The following is a 23,281-nucleotide window of genomic DNA, read 5'->3' on the forward strand; positions in this document are numbered from 1 at the left end:
AGCTGGTGTGTGCATAAGAAGCTGGGGTCTGTATAAAGAACCGGGATTGGGGCAATTTTTTTATGTGCTTTAATGAGTGCTTTGCATTGTTTTGAGTAGGTTCTGTTTTTATTTTGGGGTGTGCTCTAGGGACTTGTATGACATTTTTTTATTCAAATATTGTAGGTTGGGGGAATGACCTATATAATGGGTGGGGCACAAGTTAAAAAAAATGTGTGCTATACCTGCATCTTTGGGAACGATTTCACCAACGTGGATATAGCAGACGGACTATCAAGAGGGGGTATAGAAGGGCAAAACAGACATGTAGAAATGATCTTTTGGGTGACAATAAGAAAGCTAGAGGTAAGATGGAGGATAACCAACCTAGATTTATATCAACCTTTAACCACAGGTGGGACGAGATGAGATGCGTTTTGAATAAACACTGGCCCATTCTAAAAACTGACCCCCTACTCAAGAATTGCCTCTCTGAACGACCTCTAATGACATCACGCCGTAGTAGTAACATCAAAGACATACTTGTACACAGTCACTACGTGGCTAAGAAATATGATCCTTTCAAAGCTGGAAAACCTAAAAATGGCTTTTTTCCATGTGGTGACTGTATGGCTTGCAGAAATATGGTTAGATCTTCCACCTTCTGCTCATCTGATGGCAAGCGTGAGTTTAAAATAATGGATCATATCACATGTAGTACGAGTTATGTCGTATACTTTGCGATATGTACATGTAAACTCATTTATATGGGTTTGACATCAAGAGAGTTGAGAATCCGTGTACGTGAACACGTGCGTGATATTAAGGCGGCAACTGAGGTGGAAGATGTGGAAAATTTAAAACCAATCCCGAAACATTTTCGGAAGTGCCATAATTGCAACCCTAAAGAACTCAAAGTATGGGGAATTGAAAAAATTCATATGGGAATTAGAGGTGGTGATGCCAAACGGAAACTATCTCAAAGAGAATGCCGCTGGATTACCATACTGAATACACTTGCTCCAGCGGGTCTCAATGAGCAATTGAGTTTTAGTTCCTTTTTGTAGTACATGTCTCCGGTTTTTATCTGTTTTTATTTGGTGTTGCTTTGTGTTTGTTGTATGTTGTTATTAATTTTTTCTTTTTTTCTATATTCACAATAGTATGTTGCTCTAGGTGTACGTACCATGGGGCTGGCTTTGCGGCTTGGTCTAGACTGTGTTGTCACGATGAGGCGTGTCCTCTGGGATGCAGCGTTCTCGATCATTCTGAAGTTCTTCTGTTGGTGCGTTCTGAAAGGACAGCAGCTTTGGATAAATGAAGATGGATCATTATATTCCTGTGTCTTTTTTTATATAGGAGTTCATTATTTGTGGCTATATGCACTGTTGTATGTAAATTTATGGATATTCACTGTTCACATCACATTATGATTAACATATTTTTGGATTTAATGTCAAACTATTAAACTCTAGTATAACAAACACAATATAGTTGCTTGGATAAGTATGCTATATAATTGTTTAGTATAGCTTTAGTATACTATGTAAAATTCCTTTTTATCTTTGGAGAGTTTTTTCTCTCTCTTTTTTCTCTCGTTTTTTATGCCTGTTGTATTATACTGTGCATTTATATGTAAGAATAGTATTCACACCCCTTTATTGTTATATTGTTTATAACCATCACTGCGACCTGACTGGGTATCATATATATGTATATTTTTCTACACAATGTGGCACTATTTGAAAATGAGCTCCTTAATGGGTTAAAACCTCTTCATCCGCAGCACAGCGGCTGGCGCTGTGGTTGCTGAGCCCTTTGACACTGCCCCCTCTCTATTCTTGTCCCTGTGATGATTGGCCTGATAGTCTTGGACGCCCGGGCCCACTGTGCGCATGTCCGCTTGCGTCTGGATTGTGGGACATTGCAGGCGGCGCCGTTGATGACGCGTGCGGTTCAGTGACGCCACTTCCGGCGGAACTGACCGCGGCGCCATTTTGGATGCCGCCTGGGATGTAATTCCCTGCCGGACGGGCGGTAACATGCGCCGTAACATGTGGGCTGAATCCCGATAATTAGAGCAACCTTTATAAGATACCCTTTTGACATGTAGCAGCACTGCCCCCTGACGAAGCTGACGCGAAACGCGCGTTGGGGCCACTGCGTGGAGCGTCCTAACTGCCAGCATCTGGGTAAGATTTATCTGGGCACTTCTATATGTAGGTATTAATATACCTTTACTAAATAGCTTTCTGAGCCTTTGCGCACGGCTTAGTGTAATTGGCAACAACAATTGTCATGACGTACTTTGAATACTGTATAGTGCCCTGATCCTAGCCCAGCTCTCATTTGCACTAAGCACTTTATGAAAGGATCTTTTGGCATTGGGTATATCCACGCAGTGTCTTTCCATCTCTTTTGCTACCACTACCCCTCTTTTTTGTTTTAGGTTTATATTTATATGTATTGTAGAAACTTGTTGTATCAATATTAGAATTTTGTGGTTGTTAACTAATAAAAATCTGATTATTTATGGACAGTAACTCCGTTTCCTCATGATTATACCTGCATCTTTTTGGTAGTCTTTGAAGCTTCCATTATGTCACTTCTCAAATGTTTGTACATATGACAGAAATCTGCAGAAAATATAGAAATGCCCTCTTGTACTGTTTTATCAAGGCAGTTTTTCAGATTTTCAAAATTAATTCTTTTATCTTATAACATCAGAGTGACCTCATGAAAACATTTATATCCCAGCTTTATGCAATATATAAGTACAAGCTCACTACAGAGATATTTAACATTCATTACCTCTCCTTAGACTATCATGAACTGTAATCTAAATACACTGGTCAACGCAATTTTTCTGGCAAAAAGTTTTAAAACATATTTTAAGTCAATTTTGGCTGCTGATTACGAATATGAACTCCGTTTTTGGCTATCACATCAGGATTTCGAGATATTTTCAATTTTTGATGAAAATTACTCCTAATGTTTTATGATAAAAACACATGATTTTCGGTACTACATTTTGTATATTTTTAATCAAGGAATAACAAATATTACAAAGTCTATGTACAGCAAATCAAATATCTACAGAATTAAACTACAAAATATAAAAACACATATATATATAGCACACAGATGAATGACAAATGGCAGTTATTTGAACTTTCTTTTCTTGGCTGATCTGTGATGTAGAGCTTCTGGGTTGTCTCTCATCAAGCTCCAGCAATAGTCAGCCATTATATGTCAGTCCCTGTGGCCTTGATACCGTTCTTCCATTGTTTTAATGTCCTGATGAAAACGCTCCCCTTGTTCCTCGCTCACATCCCCAAGGTTCTCTGGAAAAAAGTCCAAATGGCTGTGTAAATAGTGAATCTTGATACTCTTTCTACATCCAAGATTTCACAGACTCATTAGTAGCTCTTCCACAATCTCTTCATAGTTGTCTGCTTTCTTATTCCCTAGAAAATTCTGCACCACATTACAAAATGCATTCCAAGCTCTTTCTTCTGTCTCATTCATTGATATGATAAAATTTGGGTCTCTCATAAGTGTTCTTATTTGAGGTCCATCAAATATTCCAGCCTTTTTCTTCTCTTCACTAAGACCAGGAAAAGTTGAACATATATAGTTAAAGCATTCTCCACTGTGATTGACAGCTTTGACGAACTGCTTCATCAATCCTAGTTTTATGTGTAAGGGAGGAAAGACAATGTCCTTCCTATCCACTAGAGGATCATGGATGACATTCTTATCACCCGATGCCAAACTCTGTCGCTGAGGCCATTCTGTTTTCACCCAATGCTCTGCTGTAGCTTTACTGTCCCAGTAGCACAGAAACAAGGGTGTTATCATAACAAATGGGAATTATGCATGTTCAAAGAAATCAAAGATATTCTCACATTTATTGGGAGACTAAATGAAAACTAAATTTACCTTAGTGAACCGTATAAACCGGCACGTTTCATATACTACTTATATTTATCATGGAATTCATGAAAATGGGCTATATACCTATAGCGCAAAAACGTGATGTGATAGAGAAATTATAAGATCAGATTTGAATTCAGCACCCTCAAATTAGTCTAAAACTGTTCTTAAAGTCCATGCCAGAAAATTATTATTTTTTTTTTTTGTAGACCAGTGTTATCATCGAAGACTTATTTTTACAAGTGAACTGAAAGACATTGATCAATGTAGGAGAACAAATGTAGAAGGAAAGAAGTTTGATAAATATAGATGCATTTTTTATAATAAGGTATATTAGAAGGTTTCTTATATTTACTTGTACTTTTGGTTTAAAAGGGGTTTTCCAATCTCCAAGATTTTATCTCAATATGTACAGTAGTAGGAGTAATAAGAACAAATTTCTGCAATTAGAAATGTAGCATAGTTTTTCTGATTTGCTATGTTGCTTACCCCATGTGCAGGCATTGCAGTAGCTTAGGCATTCATGGTTACGACCACTCATAGTGACAGTTAGTTCGTTGTTACTGGTCATAACCATGGATAAGGAAACTACTGCAATGTCCTGCACATTGCAAAAGTGACATATTTGCTATTATGATTATTATTATTATTATTAATAATAATAATAAACCTACTACATATTGGAATAGTATCTTTGAGATGGGAATTCCCCTTTAAGAAAAATTTGTTAAAAAACCCAATTGTTCTTTCATGTATTTTACATTCTGATAAAACACCAATATCATTCCTAAAGTCTGGTTTTGTATTCACAGGTGGCTAATTTACTGAGACTCTTCCATATTCCTCAAATAAGCTATGCTTCCACCAGTGCCAAACTCAGTGACAAGTCACGTTATGACTACTTTGCAAGGACAGTGCCTCCAGACTTCTATCAGGCAAAAGCAATGGCGGAAATTCTACGTTACTTTAATTGGACATATGTGTCTACTGTAGCTTCTGAAGGAGACTATGGGGAGACAGGAATTGAAGCCTTTGAACAAGAAGCACGACTGAGAAATATTTGCATTGCCACTTCTGAAAAGGTTGGGAGATCGAATATTAAAAAGTCCTATGACAGCGCTATCAAAGAACTTTTACAAAAGCCCAATGCAAAAGTTGTTGTTCTTTTCATGCGGAGTGATGATACCCGAGAACTTTTAGCAGCTGCCAACAGGTTTAACGCCTCATTTACATGGATTGCCAGTGATGGGTGGGGTGCACAAGAAAGTATTGTAAAAGGCAATGAGCATATAGCATATGGAGCTATTACTTTAGAACTTGCTTCACATCCTGTCAAAGAGTTTGATAGGTATTTTAAAAGCCTCAATCCTAGCAACAATCATCGAAACCCTTGGTTTAAGGATTTTTGGCAGCAAAAATTTCAATGTAGTCTTCATAATAAAACTGAAAAACCATGTGACAAGCGCCTCAATATCAACAGCTCTAACTATGAGCAAGAATCAAAAATTATGTTTGTAGTGAATGCAGTGTATGCCATGGCACATGCCCTGCATCAAATGCAACGGACTCTTTGCTCAAATACTTCCCAACTCTGTGATGCCATGAAAACTGTAGATGGTAAGACACTCTACAAGGATTATTTGCTGAAAGTTAACTTTACAGGTAAGCTTTCAGGACAGTCTTATATTACTCAAAATGCACTAATTAAACAAGCTATGAGAATTAATGAGTTTTGATCGGTTTTAATTGCTGGTTTTCCATCTGGTTAAGCCATCGAGAATATGAGCAGAAGTGAAGCAATTTGTATACAAGGAGATAGATAAAAACATTAGAAAGTTTGAACCCAATGATCAAAGCGTACAGATGTTGTGCTACATAATTAGATGCTAAGAGTTTGGATGTTAATTTAAATTCCCTACATTTTTCATTGAATGTAAACTGCTGCATAAAAAGGATAAGAAACAGTAAACAACTTAAGAAAAACCATTGTCTTCAACCACAGGCAAGAAGAATTAAAACACCAGGAGATGATCCTAATGTTTAGACAAACCTTATGCTGACTTGTATTATGGCATTGACATTCAACTTCTGTAACTTTTTGAGCACTAAAGGTTTAAATTGATCTGCCAATGTCTTTAAAGTTTTGGTGGTCCTACACAGGTTGTGCAAAAATATTCATAATGTTTATTTGTTTTAAAGTGCCCTTATCTCATTATACATGTGAAATGATGCAACCAAGATTTACAATACATAATATGTGTATATAAATATATATATATACATAACATATGGTACAAAATAAGTACAACAAACATGACAAAATGAGTGTCAAACTAGTACATAGGGATAGAGTGCGTACAATCTACAAGGAAAGGAGGAAGGAAACAATGAAGGTAGGAACTGCTGATAAGGCAGTTTAGTGTTTGCAGGGTTATTTTAGAATGAAAGCCTTTCTGAAGATGTAGGTTTTATGGTTGTTTTTGAAAGTTTTAAAGGGATAAATCCTGGAGCTAGTTATGAGAAAATCAGTCAATATATGTGCAAAGATGGTGGTCTTCTGAGGACCAGAGATTACATGTAAGGAGGTAAAGAGAGATTAAGTCAGAAAAATAGTATGTGATATGAACAGCCTTCTAAGCCACTGTAAGTATTTGAACAGAATTCTGTAAAAAATTGTTAGTCATTAATGGGACTTTTAAGCAACAGAGTTGATAATTAGGTTGAGGAGAAAATTTGTGTTCTATGCAAATCAAGAGTGAAGGAGGCTGCAATAGTCTAGGCTGAAGATAAAGAGGCATGCAGTAGTTTATGCATTATCCTAAAGTTGAGAAAAGATCGGTTTTAAGAACTAAAGACTAAAGGAGGGCAAAGATGAATGTCCTCAGAGGACCAGAGATTTTATGTATGGAAGTGACAAGAGATTAAGTCAGAAATATTTGAAGGATACAGAACATGTTATGATGAAGATCCTTCTGAGTCGATATAATAAAACACACTGGCGTTCCACAACCACAAGAACCTCAGTAGCTGGTAATCAAAACAGACAGGTGCCAATGCTGCCACTAAAATGCTTCTAAAAAGTGATAATAATTGATACCACGCTTGAGGATGGTGAGTAAAAACAAAGAGCCAAGTTTATCACAAAGAGTCTAGATTATCACAACCAGTATCCATTCAGTGACAATATGTATTGCTGTAGTGTAGACCGCTTATAAAGATATCCCTAAGTTTCATACTAGGGTTGTTGCAGATGGAATTATTGTAGAGTACCCCTTTAAGGCCCCCCAAAAACTGAACTGCTTAGTGCCCCTATATGGGAAAGCTACCAGGAGCTACCCGCACCCGTAGTGTGAATAATATACTGCCCAGATTTTAAATGTGATGGGTGTTGCAGATGCTTGTCCAGCCATGAGCTTACCTAAATGTGGCAGTTGACTGTTGGATATTGCAAAGCAGCGTCTAGTAGTGTGGATCGCAAAGTTGTGAAAATTTCCAAGGGGTCCGGAGAGAAGCAGAAACCTAGATGCTGCGTAGAGCCAGGGATGACCCAGCCAGTGGCATCTCTGGATACCAGCCGAGTTAAAAAATGGCCGACGGGACCTGCTGCCATGTGACATCACAAGGGCTATGGAGTAGTGCTGGGATCAAAAAGGACAACCAACACGTTTCGAAGGAATGCTTCCTTATTCCTCAGGGTTACCGACCTCCAATTGATCCCTGGTATATGTACTCTGCGTGCGATCATGAACATGCCCCCCTGGCATCCACTCTGCCCAACAGCCACCTACCCCATTTAAGTAAGCTTGTGGCTGGACAAACCTCTGCAACACCCATCACATTTATGATCTGGGCAGTATCTTATTCACACTATGGGTGCGGGTAGCTCCTGGTAGCTTTCCCATATAGGGGCGCTCAGCAGTTCAGTTTTTTGGGGGGCCTTAAAGAGGCACTCCACAATAATTTCATCTGCAACAACCCCGGTATCAGACTTAGGGATATCTTTATAAGGGGTCTACACCAGGGGTGTCAAACTGCATTCCTCGAGGGCTGCAAACAGGTCATGTTTTCAGGATTTCCTTATACTGCACAGATGATAATTTAATCACCAATTCATTATTTGTGTAGGTGATTAAATTATCACCTGTGCAGTACAAGGAAATCCTGAAAACATGACCTGTTTGCAGCCCTCGACGAATGCAGTTTGACACCCCTGGTCTACACTGCAGCAATACATATTATCCTACTAAATCATTTCTAGCATGTGAACTGAATTTTGTATCCAATGGGTAGTCAGTAATGGAACTGGTAGGCAACAGAGTTGAGAGTGAGGTTGAGAAGGAAAATAGTGTTTTATGGGAAGCTACAGAGAAGAAGTTTGCAGTAATCTAGGCAGGAGACGAAGAGGCATGCAGTAGCATTTATGCTTGTCATGGCTCAGTTTGGGGATTTGATCTGCTGACCTGTTACTGCGTGGTTGGTTTCCCTGTCTACTGAAATATTGCCTTCCCTGTCCAAATGCTGATGGTTTCAATTGTCTTTGTTCCCCCTTCTTGGTTTTGTACCTCTCCAAGTGCTTTCTATTTTCTCATTTTGGTCTGCACTATTACATTCTGGGTTGGGTTTTATATGTTCATCCTTCACTGCACTTCCTTGCTGGCTGTACTTCTATATGAACTTCCAGCCCTTCATCTAAGAGGTTTACCTTACATGGTAAACACCAGTTGAATTCCTGCAGTGAGTCTGTTGGTTTTCCTTCAGAGTTCCTCTTCCTTTCACCTTTTTAGGTTTCTGGGAGGTTATACTCATTCAGATTCAGAGTTTTCTTATCTTCCTGCACACTTTCCTCTCCTGTTGGCAGTGAGTTGCGACTTCCTCTCTGGTTCCCCAGGAGCTATGAGAAAGCCTTTGATGGCTTTGCAGGAAGCCAGGTCCAAGGTGGTGTTTTAGAGTTTTGTGGCTAGGGTCTTTCTAGACTAAACAGGAATCAGTTGGGTGTTGATGTTGCCTCTCCCTGTAGTAGGTCTTCCCTTTTTTTTACCCATGAATGAGTGTGTATTATGTTCATAGCAACAATATCTCCAACTTGAGAAAATATTGATTTTAAGAACTGTTTGCGAGTTGGATGCAAGAGGAGGTGCTAAGGGCTTAGATGTGTGGTTGGAAATGCAGGGTTGAATCAGATTCAGTAGATTTCTGAGAGGAAAGTATGGTGCTATTAATCATGATTGATAGCTCTGATGAAATGACTACTTAAGAGAAAAGGTATTACATTATGTCTTCTCAATGTTGAACTTTACCAAACAAGAGTAGAAGTGGGAGGATATAGAGTATCTAATAAACATATTGGAATTCTGGTATGTAGAGGTGAAGCAACTGGGCTACAGAGGTAAATCGGATTGTCATAAGTAAAGGTGTGTTGTGCCAAAGGCATAAATGGAGGAAAGTTGAAGTCTTAGGGCCAAGCCTTGAGGGACACCATCAGAAAGAGGATGAGATGATGAGGCATTGTTGCTTCTGTAGAATTTGTTGATTTTATTGTATGTATATTATCACACAGTCTTCAAAAGCAGCCAAGAAATGATTTCTTTCCAGACAATCAGAAATAAAATCACTCATGTTTCATTAAATGAAATTAAATGGGCATGGTCTAAAAGCAAAATTGTCTACCTATTAATTTATTCATGGACATGAGGTACCTGCCTGTTTCCTGTGTACACTGTGAAGCATACAGTCATCACAGTCAGGCCTTCAAAGACCTATTTCATTCTTTACATGAAAATCACAGAAAGGTCCCTAATGATACTATTACTCACATCATACTTTTTTATTTCCAATAAAATCATATTATGGGACAGGCATATGACTAGAAATTGGTCTCAGTAGTTCACAGAAGAACTGTATAGTCATCATCTGTATATAGCAGCCTGAAGCTAAAACAAAGGCAGATTATAATAAAAGGGTCCTGGCTGGTAATCTAGTGTCTTATGCAATATGGTTATTTTTCACTCCTCTCTCATTCTGACCTAAAAAATTCATTAAATAAACAGTGTACCATGAATAATTAGCATGATGTTATCAGCTGGTAGACTATTGGAAAATATATTGTCTCATGGTATGAAGTTATTTTGTGATTTATTGGAGTTGCTACAAAATAGCAGTGCATAAAGCCTTGGAATCAGAGAAATGCATTTCCATTGTACACAAGACACAAAAGCTTACCATACTACAGGTATGTTCTGTATCCAAGACTTAAATACTGCCCTCCAAATGATATCAACAAAAAGCCAATTCATAATTTATCATAAACATACCATAATGTAATTGGTTATTATTTCTTCTTTAATGCTATTGATAGAAATGTTTCCATTGAACAAGTAAAAAAAACTCCTACAATGAATTTTCTTTTAAACCAACAAATTGCTACTGGCAAAGAGGAAACTCCTTTCTTTCCAATTAGGTAAATGTTACCAAATGATGAATGAGCATCAATATTTTGTGTACATATGGATACAAACAACATTTAATGAACATGCCACCAACAGAGATAGTCAATTGATTAGTATTTTATGTCCATTTACATTGGCCATTTTTTTTGTGACGCTGAGTCACTTCTCATAGACAAGCTTGAGTTGGGATATTCAAGGAGTCCGAGGTCAAAAGCCAGGATGGTTCGTCATAAACAGAGGGGAATGACCATGGCATAGTCAGGTAACTGAACTGTCTGGGTCCAAAATTCCAGGAAGATCAGAACAAACAGTTTAAAAAGATGAATGGTTGAGTTGGGATATTCAAGGAGGTCCAAGGTCAGGCAACGAAAAATCAACAAACAGAACACAAGGCACAGAGAGACAAACCACAACCACACTTATCTGAATCTACATCTGGCAGATTTCTGGGACTTAGAGCCCTGCTAAGTAGCAAGAGCAATCACCTGGGACAATGAACACCTAGAGACAGTCAGTACCTCCTAGTCTCAAATTGAACGGCCAAGCAAAACACTGACAGCTCACCACGCTCCTGCACCAGACTGGACCCTGAGCTGTCAATCAAAGTATTGACAGCTTCAGCATGTCTCTACCAGATTGAACAACTAAACCATCAGTGACTGCATCTCAGACACACTAAGGGTTGGAATCTGGGCATTGTTGTTACGATCTTTCAGAAATTAGTGATTCATAAATCTAAACGACCATTCTCTGCACATATCAGGAAATCTAGTAATAATTTTGTGCTGTGTCTTTTTAGTAGAAACAAAAAACTATTTTCACTGATTAATGAGTTTCAATAGTAAAATGTATATGAAGTGACAAATCATAGGGAAATGTGTGTGGGAGTTAATGAGTGGGTTTGATAACATCTTCATATCTTGTCATAGAAAGGTAAACAAATGTGTTACTGTAATGAACTGCTAAGAACTAAAACAAGGATTTTTTTCCCCTCATTTGGCAGTCAATTTTGAAATAATTGTTTTACTCAAATGAAAAATGAAGTTTTTCTCTCACATATTAGTTCCTTGTCATTCTGTAGCAAAAAAAATTCAGATGGCTATGCTTTATGTAGCAGCTAAAGAGGTAATTTTATTAACAAAGTACATTTTAACCAATATTAATGAGTTCTACAGTTGAATGTGTTATAAAAAAAAAAGTGCTATGTTATTTGCTGTGTCTGACCATGAGTTGATAGAGCTCAAGATCATGTATTCACAGCTCCTGGCCAGGGGAAAAAGTATAGGTGAATATACTGGTTACACTACAGGGACTCTCAACTGCTCTTTTGTATGAGGAACACATTTCAATGCCTGTTTGTTTTGTCACAGGAGCGAATGTTTTTGTCATGTCATAAGCCCCGTGAGCTCATCATTAATCAAATCAGTGGCATAAAATTTGTTTATTCGGGACTGTGGACTCCAGCAGATCTACATGGTCAAACACAGCAAATAAGATACTACATAGCAGGGGAATTATTATAAAATGATCTCAGAGCATGAACTTTTTTAAACACATTGAGTTGTGTAACCTTTTACTATCTCAAGCTCTATTGATTAAAATGTACTTTATGTACTTCTTTATGTATTAATCATACTGTATATAGGAGAAAAACATTAAAAAAAAATCAGGGATTAGAATCCTGTTGCCTATTGATATTGAAAGAAAATTTTCTCAGGATGTGGGAGTGCTGTTCAAAGTTGTAAACCATGAAATGGATTAGTGGAAAAAGTAAAAATATAGAAATTTTATTCCATCTTTATTAAAAAAATAAAAACAGCATGTCGTATTATTGTCATATTATTGCGTATATTCCATAGAAAACTACTGAGGCGCTTCTTCCGTGGAGCTGCCCTTAATCATTATGGATAAGCGCAGCTACATGCCCAAAACGCGTTAGTGTTTTCTATAGAATGTTCACAAGAAGGCGACAATAATATGACATGCTATTTTTTTAATTAACAAGGAATTAAATCACAATCTGGACAGTGTTCTGGTGTTGACACATTTCAACTTGAAGAATCTTAATTCTAACAATTGATAAAGCTGCCAAGATTTTATCAGAGACTCTGGCTTTTTTTGTCATTATATTGGATTGATTTGCCCAGGCTGAGGGGCTTACTAGACCTCCGAAACCTATGATATCGTGGATGCCTACAACGGTGAGCTTCTACTATATAATTGTCTAAGGGTCACTTCCGTCTGTCTGTCTGTCCTTCTGTCTGTCACGGTTATTCATTTGCTGATTGGTCTCGGCAGCTGCTTGTCATGGCTGCCGCGACCAATCAGCGACGGGCACAGTCCGGAAGAAAATGGCCGCTCCTTCCTCCCCGCAGTCAGTGCCTGTCACCCGCATACTCCCCTCCGGTCACTGCTAACACAGGGTTAATGCCGGCGGTAATGGACCGCGTTATGCCGTGGGTAACGCACTCCATTACCGCCGCTATTAACCCTGTGTGTCCCCAACTTTTTACTATTGATGCGGCCTATGCAGCATCAATAGTAAAACGATCTAATGTTAAAAATAATAATAATAAAAAAAAACCTTATTCTCACCTTCTGCCGTCGCGTCCTCTCCACGGCACTGCAAGCAGCAGGTTCCGCTTCCAAAGATGCTATGGGAGAAGGACCTTCCATGATGTCACGGTAATGTGACCGCGACATCATGGTCATGTGACCACGACGTCACGGTCATGTGACCGCGACGTCATGGAAGGTCCTGCGCTCATACCAATCCTGGGACCGGACCCCGAACACAAGCGCCGGAACTACAACGGGCTCTTCGGATGGTGAGTATGTTTCTTTTTTATTTTTTAACCTGTTACATACGTGACTGGGCAATATACTGCCTGGCTGGGCAATATACTACGTGTCTGTGCTGTATACTACGTGACTGGGCAATATACTACTTGGCTCTGTGTTGTATACTACGTCGCTGTGCAATATACTACGTCGCTGGGCAATATACTACGTGACTGGGCAATATACTACGTGGCTCTGTGCTGTATATTACGTGGCTGTGCAATATACTACATGGCTGGGCAATATACTACGTGGCTGGGCAATATTCTACGTGGCTGGGCAATATTCTACGTGGCTGGGCAATATACTACGTGACTGGGCAATATACTACGTGGCTGGGCAATATACTACGTGGCTGGGCAATATACTATGTGACTGGGCAATATACTACGAGGACATGCATATTCTAGAATACCCGATGCGTTAGAATCGGGCCACCATCTAGTATATACCTAATCCTCAATTCAGAAAGCATATTTATTTAGTATAATTAGATCCTCAATGTTGTAAATGGTAGCTTATGTAGTTTTATGATTACAACATTAGCAAACTTGCAGATTTTTTAATTATTCTAGTGGTGAAAAAAATATGAAATGTGTAAAACTAAAAATTTTACGTGTCATCATTTTCTGAGACTTGTAAATCTTTATCTTTTCCTCATAGACTGTAAGCTAGCGAGCAGGGACCTCATTCATCTTGGTATCTGTTTTGATCTATCTGCTTATGGTTATGCTGAAATGTCTATTGTATGTACAAGTTTCCTCTAAAATGTAAAGTGCTGTGGAAAATGACGGCGCTGTACAAATACAATTATTATTATTATTATTATTATCTTTTCGTCAATGAATAAGGCCGGCGTCACACTAGCGAGTTTTACGGACGTAAGAGCGCAGAACCTACGTCCGTAAAACTCGCAAAACATACGGCACAATTATTCTCTATGCCCCTGCTCCTATCTGCCGTATTTTACTGATCAGTATTATACGGCTTTCTACGGCCGTAGAAAATCGCAGCATGCTGCGTTTGTCACCGTATTGCGCAAATAAAACGTCAATGAAAGTCTATGGAAGCCCCAAAAATACGGATTACACACGGACCAGCAGTGTGAATTGCGAGGAATACGCAGCGCTGTTAGAGAGAAAAGCCGGTAATTCAGTGCGGTGTACAGTAAAATCACACTGACAGCTTACAGTAGAATAGGTAGAATAAATGTGTACATATAGAATAGGTATATATATATATATATATGTCAGTGAGACACATATATGTATATATATTAATATTTCATCCTGCGCGATATAGCAGAAAGCCGGTAATTCAATTACCAGCTTTTGCTTTCTCCTTCCTAAACCCGACATGATATGAGACCTGGTTTACATACAGTAAACCATGTCATATCCCCATTTTTTTGCATATTCCACACTACTAATGTTAGTAGTGTGTATATGCAAAATTTGTCCGTTCTAGCTATTAAATTAAAGGGTTAAATGGCGGAAAAAATTGGCGTGGGCTCCCACACAATTTTCTCTGCCAGAGTAGTAAAGCCAGTGATTGAGGGCAGATATTAATAGCCTGGAGAGGGTCCACGGTTATTGCCCCCCCCCCCTGGCTAAAAACATCTGCCCCCAGCCACCCCAGAAAAGGCACATCTGGAAGATGCGCCTATTCTGGCACTTGGCCACTCTCTTCCCATTCCCGTGTAGCGGTGGGATATGGGGTAATGAAGGGTTAATGCCACCTTGCTATTGTAAGGTGACATTAAGCCAAATTAATAATGGAGAGGCGTCAATTATGACACCTATCCATTATTAATCCAATACTAGTAAAGGGTTAAAAAAACACACACATTATTAAAAATTATTTTAATGAAATAACAAAGGTTTTCTGGGGTGGCTGGGGGCAGGTGTTTTTAGCCAGGGGGGGCCAATAACCATGGACCCTCTCCAGGCTATTAATATCTGCCCTCAGTCACTGGCTTTACTACTCTGGCGGAGAAAATTGTGCGGGAGCCCACGCCAATTTTTTCCGCCATTCAACCCTTTAATTTAATAGCTAGAAAAGCCAAATTTTGCATATACACACTACTAACATTAGTAGTGTGGAATATGCAAAAAAAATGGGGATATGAGATGGTTTACTGTATGTAAACCAGGTCTCATATCATGTCGGGTTTAGGAAGGAGATAGCAAAAGCCGGTAATTGAATTACCAGCTTTAAAGCTATTATTTTCATACGCTGAGTGTGAAGCCGGCCTAAAGCTGTGTTAGGAAATGTTCACCTGTGTTTTACAGTAACAGCAAAGTCTATGAGATTTCAGAAATCTTATGCACACAGCGTGTTTTTTTGTCTTCAGAATTTTGTGCAAAACCTTGGGTTGTGCGTAATGGAGCATGTTGCTTCTTTCAGTGCTTTCCTTTTTTTAATGGTATTTCGGTGGTGCAAAAAATGCTGAAAAAAATCAGGTATCAGTTTTTTGATGCCAAAACCTGATTAAGTGGAATCAGATTTTTTTTTATGCGCTAAACTTTATCAGCATGAAAAAGAGACAAATATACACCAAAAAACGCAGCAAAAATACAGCAAAAATTAAGCAAAACCGGCTTTTTTGCCGCAAGTTTCTTACCACCAAGAAAGCAGGTTTTACCTGCGGTAAAAAAAAAAATGCATAAAAACCACAACGTGTGAACATAATCCAAGGGCTTGAATTTTGCACCCTGAGCTGATGTTTTTATTGATGAAGTTTTGGGGTAAATATAACATTTTAATTGTTTTTTTATTTTAGCATTTTTTGTTAAGTGAGGTGATCGAAAAATAGCAGTTCTAGAATTCAGAATTTTTTCTTTCTCTTTTTGTTTTTTGTATAATACAGTTTAATTAACATTAGATTTTGGTAGATCGAACTTGACCATACCAAATATGTTTCTTTTTGCACACTTATATTTTTTTTATTTTTTGAGTGAGAAAAAGATGTTGATTTACACTTTTCTATATGTTTTTAGACATTTATTTCGATTTTTTACTTTTCATTTTTTAGACTCCTTAATGAACCTGAACATGTGGGGTTTTTTGTAATAGAAAAGTGTAAACACTATAAAATTGAAGAGATTAGAATCTCTAGAAAAGCATCGACAGCTGGAAAAAAGAAGTCATTAAACAGCATACTTCTCTCATGCATAACTAATCAGGATCTAATGCTACATTTGCATGACATACAAGCTATACAACTTTTAATTATTTTTAAATACTGCAGAGTTAGGGCAAAAACAAAGTATCTTCTGTTTCCCTTATTACAGCAAACAGCTCTCTACATCTGTTGCGCGTTATTTGAACAGGGGTAATGCTTTTCCAATGTTTATTATTTGGGACACTTCTTAATGATATTTTGATGTGTTATCTGTGACAACAAGAAAAGACTTTTATCATAGTAAACCTAAAACAAATTCTAGGATAAATTCAGCTCCACTACCTCTTCCTATATAGGGTTGCCAGTTACAATATAAGGGCTCATACTCATCTACGAGAAAAATGGATGAGTGCAGTCTGATAGAAAAATCGGATTGAACTTTGACCAATGTTACTCTGTGAGTCCCTGCTCATCTGCAATGTCTCAATTAGAGACGGGCTGACATCTGGATGTTTGGGTCCTGTGGGTTCGGCTGAACAGTTACAAAAAGTTCTGATTTGGGTACCAGAACAGTACCTGGACCCGAACCCAGACCCAATTCACTTGAATGGGGGGCCCAAATATCCAGTGTTTGCTGCACTGTAATGTGCATGAGAGCGTGGCAAACACCGCTTCTGATCGGCAGTGAAATCATCCTCGTCTGTGAGAGCCACGGTTCCCACGCTGTCAAAAGGCAACGGGAGCGCTCAGCTCTGATCAGAGGTATAAAGTTTACCTCCAGTCACTGGTATCAGCTGATGGGATAACTGATCCCATCATCTGAAACCTGCTGCTGCTAATAACAGCGAGAGGGGGAGTGGCGGATGGGAGCATACATCTGCCGCTCTAGCGCTGTAAATAAATAATAAAAAAAAAACCCGGCATGGGGTCCCCTTCATTTTTATTAACCAGCCAGGCAAAACTCACAGCTGGGGCAGCAATCCTTAGCTGTCAGCTTCAGCAAGGCTAGTTATCAAGAAAAGAGGGGTCCCCATGCCGTATTTTTTAATTATTTAAATAAATAATTTAAAAAAAAGCATGGGGTCTCCCCCATTTTTGACAGCCAACCTTGCTAAAGCAGATAGCTGGGGGCTGGTATTCTCAGGCTGGTAAGGGGCCATGTGTATTGCCCCCCAGCCTAAAAATAACAGCCCGCAGCTGCCAGGAAAAGCACATCTATTGGATGTGCCAATTCTGGTGCTTTGCTGGCTCTGTCCACTTCCCTGTAGTGGTGGCAAGTGGGGTTCATATTTGTGGGGTTGATGTCACTTTTGTATTGTCAGCTAACATCAAGCCCACGGCTTAGTAATGGCGAGGCGTCTATAAGACACCTATCCATTACTAATCCTATAGCTGTATTATAAAGACCCAGTCAAAATAAAGTCCTTTAACTGAAAAAATGACACAGACTTCTTTAATAATTTAAATTAAACCATACTTACGACCTCGCTTATTTCCACTGAAGCCCCTCGATCTCCTGTAATAAACCAAAAATAATAAAAAAAAACAATATACCATACCTGTCCATTGTTCTGTCCCACGCCGTAATCCCTGTCTGGGGGAAAAAACAGACCGTCCAGGCTGAAAACCACTGGGGAATAAACTGCTGCGGTCACTGAGGCTCTGTGCAGAACTGCAGTGACCTTGGTGACATCCCTGCTACCACCGTGAGAAAACCCCAAACAGTAACACGGACTTCCTGGTGAACTTTGTGTTCGATGTCCGTGCCCGAACAGTAGGTGTTCGGTATGGATGCCGAACTTTACTGTTCGGGTTCCACCATCTCTAGTCTCAACTCTCAGACTGAGAAAAAATTGCAGTATGTTGCGATTGTCCTCGTATATATCGGACAAGACTCGCCAATGCAAGTCAATGGGGGCGATTAAAAAATTGCACAGCACCATGTGAGTGCAGTCTGATTTTTACACACGCATGTCCTTGAAAACCCAACATTTCATCAGCCACACACAGTAAAACCACAGCGTGATCCAACTTAATAGAAAAGATAGTCTTAGTTAGTCACCGGTTAACGGTGTTTTTCGGAGTCCATGACAGCACTACGGAGAGAGGGGATCCGCCCTTCAGTAACAGGAAAACCTACAGATACATAAGTGCGGCACCTCTCCCACGCATCAGTTGGTTTACAGAGCACAAGAGGACCACCAAGGTTAATAGCATACATAATAAACAATGATACAATAACTAACTTATTCACTACCCGTGAATTATATATAAACAAAGGAAGAGGTGTACACCCAGAACTTAAGAAGACGGGAGGGTATGTACAGGTGCTGTCATGGACTCCGAAAAACACCGTTAACCGGTGAGTAACTAAGACTTTATTCGGTCGTCCATGACAGCACTACGGAGAGAATTACAGAGAGTAACTAACTAGGGAGGGACTACAGCTTGCAGCACCCTTACACCAAAAGAGAGGTCAGAAGAGGCACCCAGGTTCAATCTATAATGGTTATAGAAAGTGTTTGGAGAAGACCAAGTAGCAGCCTTACAAATCTGGTCGATCGACACCTCCAATCTTTCCGCCCACGAAGCCGCCATAGCTCTAGTGGAATGCGCTTTAAGACCTTCAGGCACCGGCTTGCCCTTTGAGATGTATGCCAGCGAGATAGCCTCCCTGATCCATCTAGCTAGAGTAGATTTCAATGCTCTATGCCCTTTCCTAGTACCCTGATATGACACGAATAGGGTGTTATCTATCTTCCAGGGATCAGTTACCGCTAGATACTCCAGGATACATCTTTTTACATCTAAAGTGTGTTAACTTCCTTTCCTTATCGTTAGTAGGATTGGGGAGGAAAGATGGAAGAACTATTTCCTGTGTTCTGTGGAAACTGGACACTACTTTAGGGAGATATGCTGGATCAGGTGATAGTATCACTCTATCATCTCTAAGCTGCATGTAAGGGGGAACTCTGGATAATGCTTGTATGTCACCTATCCTACGTGCCGATGTTATGGCCACCAGGAAGGCTACTTTAAGGGATAGATTTTTAATAGAGGCTGAGGAAACTGGTTCAAATGGGGCCTCTGTCATGGCTGAGAGGACTAGGTTCAGGTCCCAAGGCATGACTCTATTCTTCACAATTGGCCTAGACCGTTTTGTTGCCCTGATGAATCTGCTGACCCAGTGATTCTCAGCAATGTTGCAGCCAAAGAGGGCCCCCAAGGCTGATACCTGCACTTTAAGAGTATTTGGGGATAACGCCATATCTAACCCACTTTGTAAGAATTCCAAGATCTGGACAATCGGTATTGACTGTCCAGCTGTTGCCCCCGAGTTCTGAAGAAATCTCTTCCAGATTCTGACATAGATCTTTGTGGTTATCATTTTTCTGCTTTTCAGCAGCGTGTTAATGAGGGCCGGCGAGAACCCCCTATCTTTTAACAGCGCCCGCTCAAAATCCACGCCGTCAGATGAAAGCCAACCGCCCGAGGATGGTAGACTGGGCCCTGGGATAGGAGATTCGGAATGTCTGGCAAGACCCACGGATCGGACATCGACATAGCCCTTAGGCATGGAAACCACGTCCTTCTGGGCCAGAAGGGGGCAATTAATATTACCGTGGCTTTGTCCTTCCTGATTTTCCTCACCACCAGAGGAAGTAGAGACAGGGGAGGAAAGGCGTAGGCTAGCTTGAAGTTCCAGTCTATGAGGAGGGCGTCTACTGACAGGGGATTTTCTCTGGGGTTCAGAGAGCAGAATTGTGCCACTTTCCTGTTTTCTTTTGTGGAAAACAGGTCTACCTCTGGCTGTCCCCACCTTTCGACGATGAGGTTGAAGATAGAGTCGTTCAGGGACCACTCTCCCTGCCTCAATGTGTTGCGGCTTAAGAAATCCGCCGTAGTGTTTTCTGCCCCTCTTATGTGTAGAGCCGTCAACGAGAGAAGATGTTGCTCTGCTAGATGAAACAGATGATCTGCTACACACATCAGGGATCTGGAACGAGTCCCGCCTTGGTGATTTATGTATGCCACGGTGACCCGATTGTCCGAGAATACCCGCACGTGGTGGCCCTGTAGATAGACAAGGAGTGATTTAACCGCCTGTTCCACAGCCGTTAACTCCTTTAGATTGGAAGACATCTCCATCTGACCATGATCCCAAAGCCCCTGGACCAATGTATCGCCCATGTGAGCCCCCCACCCAGAAGGGCTAGCGTCCGAGGTGACAATACGAGTTATATTATATTCCCAGGGGACCCCTGTGGACAGATTCCCTTGATCTAGCCACCATCCAAGGGATATAATAGCGTCTTGGGATAGGGTCAGCAGACTTTCCAGACATCCCCCCAACCTTTTTTGATGTAACAGCACCTCGCCCTGAAGTATCCTCGTATGATACTGAGCCCATCGGACCGCTGGAATACAGGACGAGAGGGAGCCTAACAGTGACATGGCTTTTCTGAGGGACATGGTGGGGTTTTTAGAGGCATTCAGCACCTGAAGGTGCAGGCGATCAATTTTTTCTTGAGGCAAACGGCATTCCTGAACCTGGGAATCCAGGGTCAGGCCTAAAAATCGCTGCACCGTCATGGGCTGTAACCGTGATTTTTTAACGTTTAGCATCCAACCCAGATGCTCTAGAACCGACATCACTTTATGTAATTGCTCCAGACAGTGATCCACCGTTTTACCTACGATAAGGAGATCGTCCAGGTAGGGGATTATTAGAATGTTGGACTCATGCAGGTGCGCCATAACTTCCGCCATTACTTTGGTAAATACCCGAGGGGCGACCGAAATACCAAAGGGAAGGGCCCTATACTGGAAGTGTTTGACTACCCCATCCAACCGTACCGCCACCCTCAGGTATCGTTGGTGACCTGCATAAATAGGGATATGGTAATAGGCGTCCTTCAAATCCAATAGTACCATAAAGCAGTTTTTAAACAGCAGCTTTATTGCGGTGTTAATAGTTTCCATTTTAAAGGATTGAACGGTCAGAAAATTATTCAGCGCTCTAAGGTTAATAATTGTTCTGAAGGAGCCGTCCGGTTTACTTATTAGGAATAGAGGAGAGTAGAAACCACTACCCTGTTCTCCTTCCGGAACCTCTGATAGGACATTTTTATTGAGCAGGTCGTGAACTTCTGCTTCCAGGGCCGCCTGTTCTGCTGGAGAGGACCTGAGAGGGGTGATTCTGAAGAAGTTCTGAGGGATAGAGGAGAATTCTAGCCGCAGACCCGTAGCTATCAACCCCAAAATCCAATCACTACTGGAGATTTTGGACCAGGCCGGGAAGAAGGCAGATAGTCTACCTCCCACCGAGGCGACTAGTCATTGGGGTGGTTTTTTGATTTCACGGGATGGCTCCTGACATCCTCCACCTCCAAACATGAACCCAGTACCTTTCTTCTTTTTATCGTCCCATCTGCTCTGGTCTCTGACTGGTCTCCTCCGAAAGAATCTTTTCCCTGCGAAGGGGCACCTGTACGAAGTACCCGTATTTTTCGGACTATAAGACGCACCGGACTATAAGGCGCACCCAGGTTTTAGAGGTGGAAAATAGGGAAAAAAAATATTTGAAGCTAAAAAATGTGGTAAAATATTTAATAACATAAATGACATACTATTATATGTGGTGTTATTATATATAATAGTATGTTATTATGTTGGAAGCTGCGGGACCAGTGTGGTGTCTGTAAAGCACTATATGAAGATGCTGGAGGGTGAGTATAAGAATGGGGGCACAGGGCTTATATTTAAAGCACCACTCCAGCACTGCAAAATAACACTGGAGTGCTGCTTTAAAATCCTATGGGAGAACTATAACTCCCAGCATGTCCTGCAGATCCTATGACATGCTGGGAGTTATAGTTCACCAAAGGAGTGGCAGAGTGCTTTATTGTGTTTTGTAAAGACTAACCTCTTAATTGTGGCAGCCAGCCACACTATGGTGAGGTTAAAGCTGGAGCATCCCATTACTGTACACAGAGCAGTCCCTCTTTCCTTTCCAGAGCACAGGTTATGAGGAAGCTGCAGATTCTAGTGGAGACTGGAGAGCCTGAAGGACCTGTGATGATGTCAAGAAGAGGGAGGGCTCTGAGCTGCCATGTGATGCTCCAGCCCGCCCACTCCTGACATCATCACAGGTCCTCCTGCACAGAACTCAGCATCCAGCCCAGGCATGGCAGGCAGGTATGCAGCCATCTCCTCTCTCCCTTGGCCCCTGCTGCTGCCTCCTCTCCCCCAGACACACAGACCTGCCCAGCTGCTGCAGGAATCAGCGCTGGAGAAGCCATGTGTGTCCCTGCTTAAGCATTTGCTGCTCCTGGCTCACTGCTCAGCTGAAAAGTGGGCGGGGAGCCGCTAATGAATATTCACTGCACTTAATCATCGGGAGCACATGGTTTCTCCAGAGCTGATTCTGGGCAGCGGGGACATCCTGCTGCCCCCCTCCCCACATGCTACATCCGTACCATAAGACGCACCCACACTTTCCTCCCAAATTTGGAGGAAAAAAAGTGCGTCTTATGGTCGGAAAAATACGGTAGTTGGTAGATTGGGAAACTTCTTCTTCTCGTCTCCGGCTTTCTCTAGCAGTTCGTCTAGGACTGGCCCAAACAGGTATTCCCCTTCGCATGGGATAGAGCACAGACGGGATCTGGATTGAAGGTCCCCCGGCCAACATTTCAGCCATAGGGCCCTGCGTGCTGCATTTGATAATCCTGCCGCTCTAGCCGCCATTCTTGCCGAATCCGCAGAAGCGTCCGCGAGAAAGGCAGCGGCATTTTGAATTGTAGGCAGGAATTTCAACATGGAATCTCTGGAAACACCTTCTTCCAATTTAGATCCTAGCTGATCCAGCCAGACCATCATTGATCTAGCTGCACATGTCGCAGCTACAGCAGGTCTCAAGGCACCCGCCGACATCTCCCATGTCCCTTTAAGGAAC

The 23,281-nt window shown here is 40.9% G+C and overlaps 1 protein-coding gene across 1 annotated transcript in view; it reads left to right on the forward strand.

The window, feature by feature from the left end:
* Window positions 1-23,281, forward strand: part of GRM3 (glutamate metabotropic receptor 3) — a 625,324-nt gene that overhangs the window by 438,530 nt on the left and 163,513 nt on the right. The window contains exon 3 of the mRNA XM_069765166.1: window positions 4,728-5,577. Coding sequence (XP_069621267.1) covers window positions 4,728-5,577 — 850 coding nt within the window. The remainder of the gene's footprint in view (window positions 1-4,727; window positions 5,578-23,281) is intronic.

Source organism: Ranitomeya imitator, chromosome 4 (genome assembly GCF_032444005.1).
Source record: "Ranitomeya imitator isolate aRanImi1 chromosome 4, aRanImi1.pri, whole genome shotgun sequence".
In the NCBI taxonomy this organism is placed as follows: Eukaryota; Metazoa; Chordata; class Amphibia; order Anura; family Dendrobatidae; genus Ranitomeya; species Ranitomeya imitator.